Source organism: Sander vitreus, chromosome 1, assembly GCF_031162955.1.
Source record: "Sander vitreus isolate 19-12246 chromosome 1, sanVit1, whole genome shotgun sequence".
In the NCBI taxonomy this organism is placed as follows: Eukaryota; Metazoa; Chordata; class Actinopteri; order Perciformes; family Percidae; genus Sander; species Sander vitreus.
This window is the reverse complement of record NC_135855.1, coordinates 14,575,085-14,590,084: the sequence shown is the minus strand read 5'-3', so window position 1 is coordinate 14,590,084 and position 15,000 is coordinate 14,575,085. Positions and strand designations below refer to the sequence as shown.

Here is a 15,000-nt window from a genome sequence, read left to right as displayed (position 1 = left end):
CCATGCCACATACTGATCACAATAACATAATGCTGTGAAATTGTATTGATTCTAGTAAGAAACATTTTTCTCTCCAGGGAGGTCAGAGGTCAGGTAAGTGACAGCACAGTTTTCTTGCAGCTGCTAGGAAGTGATTTGATGGACACTGAATGACGGATGCTTTTTTTGGTAACTGGAAATTAAGCAAATAAAGAGAATGTACAGTTTATATGGGGTTAGTGAATGAAATCAATTAAGATAGATTACTTTGAATACACTAAGCCTTAAAGAAATATTACCAGGTTTTAAGGAATATGCCGATATCAACATTTTGTGCTATGATTTTCATGTGCAAAAATATCGTACCTTTTTTTTTTCATTTTACCATGCTAGTACAAACAGGCACTATGTCATGTATTACACTTCAATTGATATTGAAACTCATAAATAATTAAATAAATCCACTGTGCTTTTGTGGGTGCAATGTCTAATGTCTCCACACAATATCCAAACATTAAGTAATTCAGCATCAGCGGGAGCACTTTTTTAGTAATAATTTAATACGGCATTGTAATTCCCAACTGCAGCGTAAAAAATGCAACATTTAAAAACAAGTATTAATAGAAAATAAAGGCACAAAAGAAATAAAGAAAGTACCAAACAATTAAGTTATTTCTTTCATTGTATTATTTCTTTTCTTTATTACTTTCACTATTCAGTTCATTGTGTTGAGCTTTATATGACATGTGAGCACTGACCATGATGAGTTCTTTCACACACCAAAGGTCAGAGGCATCACTTACAGAAAGAGAAGGACCCCCCAAACACTCACTAAGTCGTTTACCTCATTCCCTATCAATTATTGACATGCGGTTGTCAGTTGAAAAGCCAGCCAGACTTTCCGTTGATCTGTTTGATGAATATTTCAGCTGACAAACAGGCTACCTGACACTCTGCACCAAATCAATGTGTGGTTAGCGAGAGGTCGCTTAGCACACGTGCATGCACATGTATATACAGTTACGGGGTTGTTGTTGTTGTTGTTGTTAATATTCTGTTCTTAATGTTTTACTTAATGTTTATTTACATTGATTTCCCACTGGGCTGTGTGCTTGTCATTTCAGATGGCAATATTGTACTTTTTACTCCACCACATGTATCTGGCAGCTACAGTATAGGTACCACTTACTGCGCAGATTAAGATTATACAAACAAAACCATCAAGATCATTTAAAATACAATGAATTGTTATAGATACAACTACTCAACAGTTGTAGTTACCTCCACCAGCTACCAGATTAAAATCAGTAATCTGATGTAATAAAGGCAGGAGTCTCTGTCTGTGTGTCTGACTGTCTCGCAAATGTGGTGACCCGCATGTGCGTAAGATGTCATACATCAGCACGCTGATGTACGGAAGTAAACATGGACTTTTTTGTGAATAAACTAGGGCTGCCCCCTGAACGCGACATGTTCAATAATAATAAACTGTTGGAGACCACTGAATGAATAAAAATGCAGCAGAAATGAATTGTTGTATTGTTGAATCTGCAACATAACCAGTAACATTTCTCTGTCAGGTAAATGTAGTAGTACAATGTTTTCCTCTGAAGTAAAAGTACAAAGTAAGTCAGTAGTATACAGTTGGGTTGCATATTACTGTAAGTGCTCTGGGGGCCTTCTGTAAGTTATTTCAGGGTACAATGGTTCTCAAGAATACAGGACGCCAAGCATTCGGCCCGTTCCGAACAGGCACGTTTTGAACGGGCACTGCAATAGTTATAATCAAGTACCATATATAACAATCTACTTTTACTTAAGTAAGATTTTGAATGCAGGACTTTTACATGGTAAGGTAGCTGTGGGCTGGCATGGTTTAGCATTGGTTTGTTTTAACAAAGGCCTTTAAGCGTCCTGAATAATGTGCCAAAACATATTTAGGCATTTATTTATGTACATTAGAATACAAAACAGGAGAAACAAGAAGGTCTCAACCAGCCCCATTTGTGAGCTCTACACTCCATGTGTCCCTCTATGATTCGGTCACAGAGTTCCCTACATAAGGGGAAAATTCTAAATGTTTCAGAAATGCTGGAATTTTAGATTACATCATCCAGCAATTGGTCTGTCTACCCAGAAAGATACAATGTCTGCACAAGGCAAAACCAAAGTTTAAATCCAATATTTCCACAGACTTCACCAGCCACTGCTGCAGCCTGCACAACAGCCTTAACATACTTTTCTTCGCTGTGGGCAAACATGTTATCATCCCGTGCAGAAAGTAGACATCTGTGAGATCGGGAAATACCTTTGACGACGCAAAGAACTGCTGGAAGAAGTAAATAAAATACCATTTAGCCTTTCCACCAAAAGGTGGGGGAGATGCATCATGGGAATCATCAGTACAGTTGGAATCTAAAATTTACTTTAAGCATATTTGTTTTCACTGTATCATGTGAAAAACAACACCATGTAGTCACATCTTCCATTCAATAAAGTCACTTGACCACAGCATGAAAGAGAAGCTAATAGAGCCCTGGTGAACTGGTGATGTATTATTTATGTCAGGCTCAGTTCAAAAGCAGCCTCTATGGAGAAGACACACCCCATAAATTTTTCTATGGCCCCTATGAGCAGGTCAGGAAGGCACCAATATTTCCTCTTTATTAGAAACAACAGAAACAACATGCAGCCATAAAAGGGACCTCAGAGATGAATCTGAAACACGAGGAATGGCAGTGAAAGCATGCTGCTCCGAGAGCTGAGAGGTAGTCACACAATCCATTTCTTCCAGTCTGCCTTGTCCATATATTGGTGCGTTTCCTCATAACTCTCACACTAGTGTCTCACAAACTCTCCATGCTTCATCACAGGTCAACTTGGAGATGAACTTTAAAAGAAGGTGTAACAAATGACCGCAGCCTCTCAGGCAATTCATATTTGCTGAGGTGCCATAACCCTCTACATATCCTGACCTCAATTTGGAGTCTGCGTGTTGAAGGCCCATCTGAGGGAGATGGTATCGATCTGAGCCGGGACTCTGGCAGCATCAATAAAGAACAGGCTTCAGGCTTCAAGGCTGAGGAGACACATCTCTATTTTAGCTGGAGGGTTCGCATCTGGATGCCTGAGTTGGGACGTGGCCCTGGACAGATGGTGGGACAGTTTTTTTTCTCGCTGAACTTACAGCAGGTCCAGCTCCTTTGCGAGACCAAAGTCAGCCATATTTTCCCTTCTGTTGGTTATATCAAAGTAAATGAGGCCTTAAACTACCACAAGCTCACATATTTTTTTATTTTTAATAATTGCTGTTAATGTTAGGGACATAGTAAATAGAAAGCTACCAAGTAACAGTCGATATTTGTGAGAATGATTAATGCTTAACCAGCAGACAAATAGTATTTCAAGCTCTTCAATATCAGCATTACAGTGAAGGAGGACAATGCTGACTTTGGCTCATTAATCAATAAACACAACAAGCCAACCAATACATTTGACATAGACTAATGAAATAATAATCATCATTAGATGAGGAAGAAGAAGAAGCAAACGCATGCTGCATTTGTACACTGAGTTGCACACAAAAAAACAGCCATGAATGAAAAAAATATACAAAAAAAAATAGTAAGTAAGTAATTCACAATCTTGCTAGACACTTTTGTTGCTGTCTTGTTTACTTGCTTTTCCATCCTTGCTGAGAAAGTTAAATAAGTGTGCCTCATACATTCAGAGTCAAACTGAGATCCCTTTGCGCTAAGCAGCTTGTCAATAGCAAGAAAAGAGGTATGGGGCAAGAGAGGAGGTCTGATAAAATGCCTTTTAATTACCAGACAGTGAATGCTGGCCTTCCTTTTTCACTTTCTCCTCCCAGCTAAGTCAGGAGTTTGATTTCTGATAATGTGGATTGCTGACTGGGCTTCATCCTAGTTGCCCCTAAAGCAGAAGGACCTAACGTCAAGTCCTTGGAGAGTATGTTTGACAAAGTGCCATATAGATCCTCTGCTTTTCATCAGAGGGCAGTGCTGGTGAAGGCATTAATTGGACCGCTTGATAGCCTGTCTTTGTTTTCCCTTTTACTCTCCTGTAACAATTAGGCACAGTAATAATTTCAGGCATTACATGGAAATCAATGGGTCTTTGACCCATCTGTTCGTACAGGTGTAAGAGATTACAATAGATAAGTGCAGAGCAGGTTGATGCAATGAACTTCTAACCTTTGTGTGTGTTAGGGTGTGTGTTTGTGTTTGACAGTTGACAATAGACAGAAAAGCAGATAGATAGATAGATAGATAGATAGATAGATAGATAGATAGTTAGATAGATAGATAGATAGATATGGAAAGTACATTTACTCAAGTACTGTGCTTAAAAAAAGTTTTGTACTTGTACTTTACTTGAGTATTACCATTTAATGCTACTTTATAGTTATATAGGGCAATATTGTACTTTTTACTCCATTACATTTATTTGAAAACTTTAGTAACTAGTTACTTTTCAGGTTAGGATTAATATATGATGCATTTTTATAAATTAAACTACCCAACAGCTCATTAAGTAATTAAAATTAGGCTACACCTTGACAAGCAGCAACATTAAAAAATGGTTTACATGTTAATGCATCAATACAAATAATCCAATTCTATGTTACATATAATAAATATAACATCTGAAAGATATGATTCTGCATTTCCTTATTTTGATGCTTTAATTCTTATGATGCTTATAATATTACTGTACTGTACTTTTACTTAAGTACAATTTTGAATGTAGCATTTTTAATTTTAGCCTAGATAGATGGCTTATTCTGTATTTTCCCTTTCCCTTTTGAATGCTTCCCTTACCTTTTAAATGAGATGGTAACAACTGATAAATAAGTTCATCCTTAGGACAACCTGAGGTGGAGACTTTTGTTTTAGCAGCCAGTGAAACCCAACCTACTGCGATGGCTGGCACAGCACACGTCTCATTGATATTATTTTCAAGTGCCACATGTCCAGCCAGACCTAAGCCATGGGGACACAGAACAAGCTTTAACAAATTCTTATTATTACACAGAACGCTGTAAATTAACCTTACTTCATTTTGCACAGGGATCAATCTCTTGTACTTGGAACTGCAATCACAGTTCTTTGGTGAGGGAGACTGATGCAGCTCCTTAATCATAAGGCTGTAATCAAGAGCGGTTTTAAGTGCCCCTCTGTTTTTACATTCAATTATACACTAATGACTCACGCCTATTGGAAACTGTTAAATACTAATGCTGTGTTGATGTAGAGTGAAATAAGTAAAAACCTCTTTAAACCCCATGGTCATGTGGTCATATACTCCTCTGTACACCTTCTACCTTTTAAAATTAGTTTAGCTCAGGTGTATTGTCAATATAGTTCAGGGGCCTTGTCAGTTTTTCATCGTTACAGCTGTGGAAGTGAGGACCATTCATTCAATATTCAAATATACACTGAACATTTGCAACACTGATATAAGGTCAATTACAAAAGAATATTTACCTATTAGATACCAAACCATTACACCCCCAGAAAAGCTATCATATGCTGAAAATTGTACTCTCAAACTTGATTTCCTATCAAAGTAGTCCAAGGTAACAATAACCTCTTTGGATGAAGCTTTCATTGATTTCAATTCAGTGTAAAAGGCTGAGTTGTACACACACATAGTGTGTCACCCAGTGTTGACTTCATACTATTTTCTTTGCTTTTCAGTCAAACTCTTTTCAGTCCAAATCACATTTATAACAAGGATGTCATCTTGGTTTTGACACAAAAACTATGACACACAAAATGTATTTCAAATCACATTATTCACAAACCAATATTCACATTATATTCACATTTCAATTGGTAAACATTAGAACATTTTTGAAATAAAGTTTTATTATGTTATGTTATTTATTTTATTTTTTTAGCATATTGGTTGTTGGTGAAATGTATTCATGCATGATTGGAAACCTAGACCATTTTTCCTTTTGTAGGAGAAGCAGGAGCACAGACTGTCATGAAGATAGGCCTAATGATTTTTCTGTTTGCTTACATATTATGCAAATATGTGACAGTGAACTTTCTTTAGCTTTTTTTTTACCATTAAGTGGGCAACAGCATACATTGATTGCATAAGTAATACAATATTCGTAGTAGGCCTACTACTGGACCTTTTACTTAAGTAAAAGTAGCAATAACACAGTATAAAAGTACTCTGTTACAAGTAACCACCAGATTTTAATGAGTGATGCAGTAATGTGTAGGCATCACTAATGTTCCAGCTGGTAAAGGTGGAGCTCATTTTACTACTTTATATCAGGGCTCTTACTTGACAGTAAAAATAGCAATATTTTTGAGTGGATACAGGGACGGAGGTCTTTTATTTTGAAACTCCCTGAGCGGATGTTGATTCGGAAATGCTGTTGTGTTTTCCTTGAAACTAGCTTCATGGCTTTATATCTCAGATAACAGTGTAACACTTTGCCTCAGAGAGGGGGCGAATACATATTTACAGCTAAAGCTAAACCTTTCATGCGGTTATGACGTGACCATTTACTGAGCTCCACGGGTAACGTTTTTAAATCCCCGTATCACTTGAGAAAAGTGTCTGGACTGAGCAGGATGCTAGCATGTGTCGTTAGCAAACCACTGCAGGAAATTAGCTCGTTAGCATAGACAGCCAGCCCAGTGTTATCATGAGGCTTAAGTGTTCCTCTTTATGCTCGTACTCGATTTAAATAACCTCTTCGCAATGGACACCGAGGCAATAGTGATCCGTATAAAAACGCCATTAGGGGACATGGACTCGGCCGTTGACTGTCCATCTCTTCTGAACTTCAATGACTTACTGGTGAGTCTTCACAATGCTAGAGAGCTAGCTAACTGTCATTTAAAACTGATGTTACGTTACAGTGAGACGACATGCACACAGTTTGAATTTGACACTTTCGGTTTCTGTAAACGTGTGCGTGTCTAAGATACACTAAACATTTACGACATGTTACAACATTATTGTCTCTGTTATTATTCACTCTGACAAACATTTTCAGGTTGCAATCAGAGATGTCATGCCTGAAGCCACTGTCACGGCCTTTGAATGTGAGTGTCTGTTTCATGCTTGTATTACTTTGTATTACTTCGTCTATAATGCATCACAGCACTTTTTCAACTCCTGATAAAAGCAAACAGTAGGCATACTGTGAACCCTCTAGTGACCCACAGTATGCTGTGTTTCTCATTGGTAACAATATGTTGTACAACAAAACCGTATACCTATAATATACTAGCTGACATGCTGTTACTGACAACTAGGGCTACAACTAACAATTATTTTCTTTATTGATTATTCGGCCGATTATTTTGATTAATCGATTAATCGTTTGGTCAATAAAATCAGAAAAAAAGTTCCCTGTTACTTAAATTCAAAGGGGATGTCTTTAAATGTCTTATATAGGCATATTTAAAAGGCTGAACACAGCATTTTTATCCCTTCATTGCATGAAAAATTACTTTAAAGATTAATTGATTATCAAAATACTTGCCTATTATTTTTCTGTCAATCAACTATTGCAGCTCTACTGACAAGCCCCCCCCCCCCAACTGCTGTATGGGAGTCCTTTATTTGTACAGCACCTTTCATACAGGAAATGCAGCACAAAATGTTTAAAGTGGCTATATGTAACTTTCAGTTTTTGTTGATTCTAGCTGCCACTTTTGACAAAAGCGGTAGCGTTTTTACCACACCTTCTGTCGTAAAGGTGTTTTCTTTAAGGTTTTAAGGTTCTGCTCTGACAGAAAATCATACATATACAATAAAAGGGTACGTTATAGATGCATTGTTACATTTCAAGCGTTGCATACGGTAACTTAGCCGACTTTGGATGTTTTGTGAGCTAAACCGGATTTTTCTTTCACTGTGTCACGAGCCAAAGCATTAAACAATAATATTAACTTAGATTTATATAGCATGTGTCATGAAACCATAGAAAGCTTTACACAGGTACAGGGGTAGAAAGGAAAAGAAAATAGTAGGCCAACACAAACACGGACTGAAAGGAATAAAACGTCTGCGCTTAATGGAAGGGGGATGTAATTTAATTCAGGCTACTGATGTACAACCACATTGTAAAGTTATTTTATGAATGAAATACACATATATCATACCTGAGGGCCAATTCGGGGTCGGTTTTGAATATTTACAATCCCGTAATTGTCTCCATCTGTTGAAAGCCCGACGGGCGTCTGTCACTTTCCCTTTTAGCTTTTAGTTGCTCTTTGTTTAATTTCCTTCTTTTCTGTGATGGCCCTGCCCCAGTATCAGCCATAACTACAACATATAACTTCTAAAATAAAAGTAAAATACAATTAGGCTTGTATAAAAAAATCTCCTGCTACCCTTTACCTGGCTGGATACACTAACACATGCTTTTCTGTAGGGTTGGGCATCATTTTGATTTTAACAATTCTGATTCCAATTACGATTCTTCCGTTCGATTACGGTTCTTATCGATTCTCGATTTCAATTCTTTGAGGAGTGGAGTTGAAACAGGTCACATGCTTATATCACAAATAAGAGGAACGTTTTATTTTCATCCGATGGTGATTTACAGTTTTACTTGGTTTTTTTTTCAACGTAAAATATGGCCACACTAGGGTGCCACTTACTGTGCTCCATGGCTGCAACACAACAATCCCCTGGCCGCTACGAACACCAAAACTTGTGCATGTTAAATTTGGAACCGATGATCGGATTTGAAACCAAATCTTCCAAACGATTCCAATAAAGAACCGATTCAACTGGAATCGTCATTTTAAGAACGATTCCAAGTTGGAACCGGTTCTCGATGCCCAATCCTACTTTTCTGGTGTTACGCCAAAATCTGTGACCCGTAAGAATGTGTGCTCTGTCTTTGTGACTTTGCCGGAAAAATCGGAAAGTTTACTTTAACAATGAAAAAAATTACATGTCATAAAATGATCATAAAAACATGGAATTAATGTAAAATATAAACAGGGATAGATACCATAATTAATCTAAGTTATTATAAAATAATATACTTAGAATGTCCTTCATTTTGCACTTAATTAAGGTATTATTTGTTTAGATGCATATGACTACTGTATGTGGAGAAGGCAGGAAAAAGCATGAATCAATTAAGTGCAGCCTGCTTATTGATGTGTGTCAAAATATTAGGACTGCTGCTATTTTATAGATTGATTTATAGCCTAATAAACAAGATGAAACTATTTATTTAATTTTCTTGCTCTTTATTCTCCTGCAAATATACATATGTATAATATACAACAACATATTTCTGTATAATTGTGACAGATGAAATACTTTTTTAGCAGCATTAATGCTAAAACGCTTGTAGTGATACTTATGTAAACATGTGGTGGATAAAACAGGTGATTATAATAGTAGTTTGTGCTTGGCTTTTGGGTTATTCTAATATGAGATTCTGACAAAAGTAACAACTCATTTTGTATTTTTATTTTTTTTGTAATTTCAGGCCAACAAATAGAAACTGTAAAGCTCTGCTTATTAATGGCAAAAATATTATTGTTTTTCTTTGTAAATGGTCTAAATATATTGCATGCAGTGGTAATTGTGTGTCTTATGAAACTGTGTAGAATACAAATTGCATGTCATCACAGTTATTGGCAAATTAATATCATTTCTTATTTGTTTTGAAAGTACATAAATTATTGTATCCCTTTGCATTTATGACACCCAACATGTTGCAACCGCATTGTTGCTTTTCTTTTTTCTTTTTTTTTCTCAAAGTGATGTGTACAGTTTTAAGACGACTTTGGTTTTACGGTTTTCATAATATTATTATAGTTACAGATTTCTGTGTATTTGCTACAGCACACATACAGTAGGCTAATCGTATCTTTTACCTCTAAATTAATCCAGTTTTATAAAAAGAATTGATTTTATTAATCTTTATAATTTAAATTGTATTAATTGGGTATATCAAATATTTGATTTAGTGTTGCCTATTATATTGAAAGCTGTGTATATATTATTATTTTGTTAAAAAGTTTTACAGTGCAAATTATAAGATGCTTCTGTGTTTTTTTAGATGAAGACGAGGTGGGTGACAGAATCACTGTGAGAAGTGATGAAGAACTCAAAGCCATGTTGTCATATGTGAGTATATAAATTAATTTGTAATGTTTTCATCATGTCACACATCCATCCCACAAATTGCATAACAGAATTGTGTTTTCGGATGTATTTATGTTGTAGCAGTTTTCGCGGGGGCTATTTCTTCATTAGAAAGCAGTTCTAATGAAAACTGTACACACTAAGGTCAGACCACACTGTTTCTATCTTGACCATTTCTGTCTACAATGCATCATACTACAATGACGCAAATCGCGGGGGCGGCGGTAATGGCGCGAATGAGGCGAACACGCAACATTTTCGCCATTCATGTATTCACGTGCGTTGAAATATTTTAATTTGAGTGTCCTATTTGCGTGATGCTGTGTCGTGAAAGCCTGTCAGTGTTTAGATTCTCCTGATGTCCTGTTGTTGAATCAGAATGGAGGAACAAATCATTGTAGCAGTCTGTGGGCACCCAGTGCTCTACTGTATAGTATCTCATTATTTGTACAGAGATTGGCCCAAAAAAACCAACTTAATATTACATACAGTGGCTTCGGAAAGTATTCAGACCTCTTCACTTTTTGCACACTTTAGTGTTGTAGATGCAATTTTATATGGATAACATTGCCATTTGTGCCCATTAATGTATACTCAATGACCCATAATGATGAAGTAAACATGTTTTTAGTAGGGCTGTCAGTCGATTAAAATATTTAATCATGATTAATCACATGATTGTCCATAGTTAACTCGCGATTATTCACAAATTAATCGCACATTTTTTTATCTGTTCAAAATGTACTTTAAAAAGGGATATTTTTTTATACGTTTTTAATGCTCTTATCAACATAGGAGCGGACAAATATGCTTGCTTTATACAAATGTTTAATATCATTGCAACAATCCAAAACAATGATAAATAATCTCTAGAATATTCTCCAGAATAACTTTAAGGTACAGTATGCTCAAACAATATGCTGAGAGAGAGAGACCTGTCCCAAAGCCACTGCTGCGTTGTCTAGGCTGTATGCTTCAGGTCATTGTTGTGCTGAAAGGTGAACCGTTGCCCTAGTCTGAGGTCGTGTGCACTCTGGAGCTGGTTTTCTTCAATGAGCTCTTTGTATTTGGCTGCATTCATCCTTAATTCTGAGCAGTCTCCCTGTCCCTGGCGCTGCGAACCAACCCCATACCATACATCACCGTATGAATGGTATAGGCAGGTGATCAGCATTGCCTGGTGTTCGCCAGACAATGTGCTTGGAGAGTCCTTTTAAATGCCTTTTTGGGAAACTCCAAGCGGGCTGTCATATGCCTTTTGGCTTCCGTCTAGCCACTGTAACATAAAGGCCTGATTGATGGAGTGCTGCTGTGATGGTCATTCTTCTGGTTAGGTTTTCCCATCTACGCAGAGGACTTCCAAAGCTCTCTTACAGTGACCGTTGGGTTCTTAGTCACCTACTTACCCGGTTACTCTGTTTGACCGGAGGGCCAACTCTAGGAAGAGTCCTGGTGGTTCCAAATGTCTTCTATTTCACGACTATTGAGGCCACTGTGCTCCTGGTAACACTCAGAGCTTTAGAAATGGTTTAATGCGGGGGGACGGAGCGGTCGGAGGAAATAACTGGCTCTTCCACCTTGCTCCTCAATTCCCATAGACAAATACCCCTCCTACCAAGCTCCACCCCCATCCCACTTTTTTCTTTTTTTTTTTCTCCCCACCTAATCCAACATACTCAAAGTTTCATACCCACTCCCACCCATATCTATAACACAGTACCTCGACTCACAATATTTCATACTATAATCACAAAAACACTTACACACACGGACACGCCTATTAATGCACACACACGCACCTCCCCTACCCCCATTGTAAACTGTCCCCTGTAGCGTTAGTCAAGTACTGTCTATATGTTTAATGTTCTCTGTGTTCACAAGCTCTGTTTATGTACTGTATGTCAAATAGTCTCCGTATATTGTATGTTACATGTGTCTTGGGTTATGTAAGGTTTGTGGGTTTTTGTAATTATTTGTATAACACCTATGGCAAAACATAATAAAAAAAAAAAGAAATGATTTAATGCCGTTGCCCTGAACTATGCCTTGCCACAATTTCTATTGTGACGGTCTATAGAGAGTTCCTTGGACTTCATGGCCTGGTTTTTGTCTTGACGTGCAGTGAATCGTGGGACCTTATACAGGTGTGTGCCTTTCTAAACCATGTCTAATCATTTCAATTTGCCACAGGTAGGCTCCAATCAAGTTCTAGACACATCTTAGAGTTGGTACTCGCTCCAAAGCTAATCAGCGTCACTCTCTCCCTCGCTGTAACACACACTCCCCACGCACACACGCGCATATGCCAGCCCTGCTATTCTCTTAAAATGATCGACGCACACACCAACGCTCAAGTATAAACTTCAGGCCACTTTCGTAGGCTACGCCGAAAGCTCTGTGTGAAACCTACGCAGAACCATAAATCACACTTTGGGGGTAATTAAAACAGACAGGATCCACATGACCACAAGTGCCACAGCAAACATTCAAAATCAATATGTAAATGAGGGATTTTAGTTTGTGATTTTTAAGAAATTTGCAATTCATTATGGGTTATTAAGTGTAGATTGATGGGCAAAAATGGCAATTTTATCCATTTTAAAATTACATCTACAACACAGTGTGCAAAAAGTCTGAATACTTTTTGATGCCACTGTGTGTTTTTGCTGCAGTAGCTAATCTCAAAAGTACATGATCCATGGTCACCAAAACCTTATTTAGTGGTGTTAATTGTTGTCAGATCCATCAGATACTACATTTTTTTTTAAAGAAGACAGTTAAGAAAAGGCTTGCTATAATGTGGTGTAGGAGGCACCATTGGTTAAAAACTTCTAAAAAAGATAGGTAGATGCTGATGACTAGATAGGATTAACAAATCTTGACTTCTTGTTTCCACTTCTACACTTTCATTGTATTTATCTGCAACTCAGCGACCTATAAAGACTCCTATAACCTCATCCAGTTGTATTTAGCCCAAGGTAAAAAAAACAGCTTATTGGTAGTTCTTAGCAGCGCACACACGCACACACACACACACACGCACACACACACACACACGCACACGCACACACACACACGTGCATACACCTACAAACACACGCACACACTTCCACTACCAATTCAGCTCCCCCACCTAGTGCTGTACATTTTCATATTCCACCATACTTACTGTTCATGCCACGGACAGTAAGAGTAATGGCGTGTAATGGGTTTCTCTACGAGGTACACTGAAAGCTAAATGAACTGTCAATTTTTATTATTTATTATTCAGTACTTAAAGTTTTGCCTCATTAAAGAGCGAGGCCCCCTGGGCTGCAGAATTGTTCAAAATCTACTTTCATCTGTGGATGTCTTTTACCCCCCATCAGCTCACAATGATGCTGCTGGAGCCACAGGCACAATTTACACTCCTTGTTTTTTGTCCATTTTTATCATGCATTCACTTGTGGTTGCTTTTTAATCATTAAGTAGCATAGGGTAGCAGGATGATTAGACAAAAAGAGACAGCTGTTGTGCCGATGAGCGTTGTGAAACAGGGATGGAAAAAGTATTGACCTCAGCCAGCTTTATTATTCACAAATCCGGCTGAGATGTTTTTAAGTTCTTTCGCGATTTTTGCTTTGCTGTGCTATGTGTCCTGTTGAATGGGAGTAGCTCTCGAGAAAATCACAGTATTTGAGGATTTATGTACCAATTAGGTTTCAGGGATTTCCTATTATGGGGTGTTTTGGTATTACCATTTACCACCATTGTTATGTGTATTGTATGCTAAAAGTGCATCTTAATATTCAATTAACAGCCTTATTTGGAAGTAAAATGATGCTGCTACAGTAGACTGTGATGGTGAAGTTCTGTTGTTTCGTTCTTTCAGGAAATTTAGAAATGCATAATTTAAGCCTAATGGTTTTTAAAGAAAAGACAATTGGACTTTTATACTAATTTGATACATGATCAGACAAATATCAGTAATAATCGCTGATATACCTGTGCATTTTTAAATAGCAGAGAAGCAATTTCAAAACACAACAAGCTACAATTGGAGCCATCAGTGTCCTTGGTAGTACATTTGTATGTAATATCAGTTATTTTGATCAAGTATTTTCTATCAAACTATCAACGTATTTGATATTTATCACGTTAATCTGTATCTGTACATGTACATTTATTTAGCAAAACAGGCTACAATAAACATTGTATTATATCATTTTGTAATGCATATTGGCAGCTTATTATCCCAACACTACTGTGTTCTTTATTCGGATGATGTTACAGCATATTAAATTATGACCCTGACATGTATCACAAAATGTAGTATTTACAACACGCCACTGCTTTGTCCACAGATTTCAAAAGCCAACATTTTTTGGCAAACAAATCCAGGAGCCCCTGATGGCTTTCTACTCCTCATGGGACAGGCAGGTGCACAAAAAGCTGCTGATCACCTGGAAAATACTGGGCTCACTAAAATATAATTTACACTAGCCGAGTACTTTAAATGTCTTATGCAAGGGTTATGCATTTCAGCAGTCATTTATGCAAAGGATTTTTTTTATTTTTTTGGTTGTTTGCTGTGGTTTTCATTTGTCCTCCGTAGAGACCCTAGTGAATTTTTGCCTCAGTGTTGTTAATTCCAGGTGAGCAGACAGCCATTATGTGAAATTAATAGGAATTACGCATGTTAGGTGAAAGGTGGGATAATTCATTAGAGTCTCTCATGGTTGCCTCATGTGTGCACGTGTTTCTTGTGTGTGGATGTTTGTGATAATTAATTGATACCTTTACAACCAGACTTTTAAATATACTGTCACTACACAGTGTTGTTTTCTTATTCAAGATCTCTGCTTTAACATT

At 37.3% G+C, this 15,000-nt stretch overlaps 1 protein-coding gene across 1 annotated transcript in view; it reads left to right on the top strand.

The window, feature by feature from the left end:
* The first annotated feature begins 6,378 nt into the window (after nt 1–6,378).
* map2k5 (mitogen-activated protein kinase kinase 5) overlaps nt 6,379–15,000 on the top strand; it is a 73,628-nt gene continuing 65,006 nt past the window's right edge. Inside the window, exons 1-3 of the mRNA XM_078276178.1 lie at nt 6,379–6,825; nt 7,025–7,073; nt 10,064–10,131. Coding sequence (XP_078132304.1) covers nt 6,694–6,825; nt 7,025–7,073; nt 10,064–10,131 — 249 coding nt within the window. The 5' untranslated portion in view covers nt 6,379–6,693. The remainder of the gene's footprint in view (nt 6,826–7,024; nt 7,074–10,063; nt 10,132–15,000) is intronic.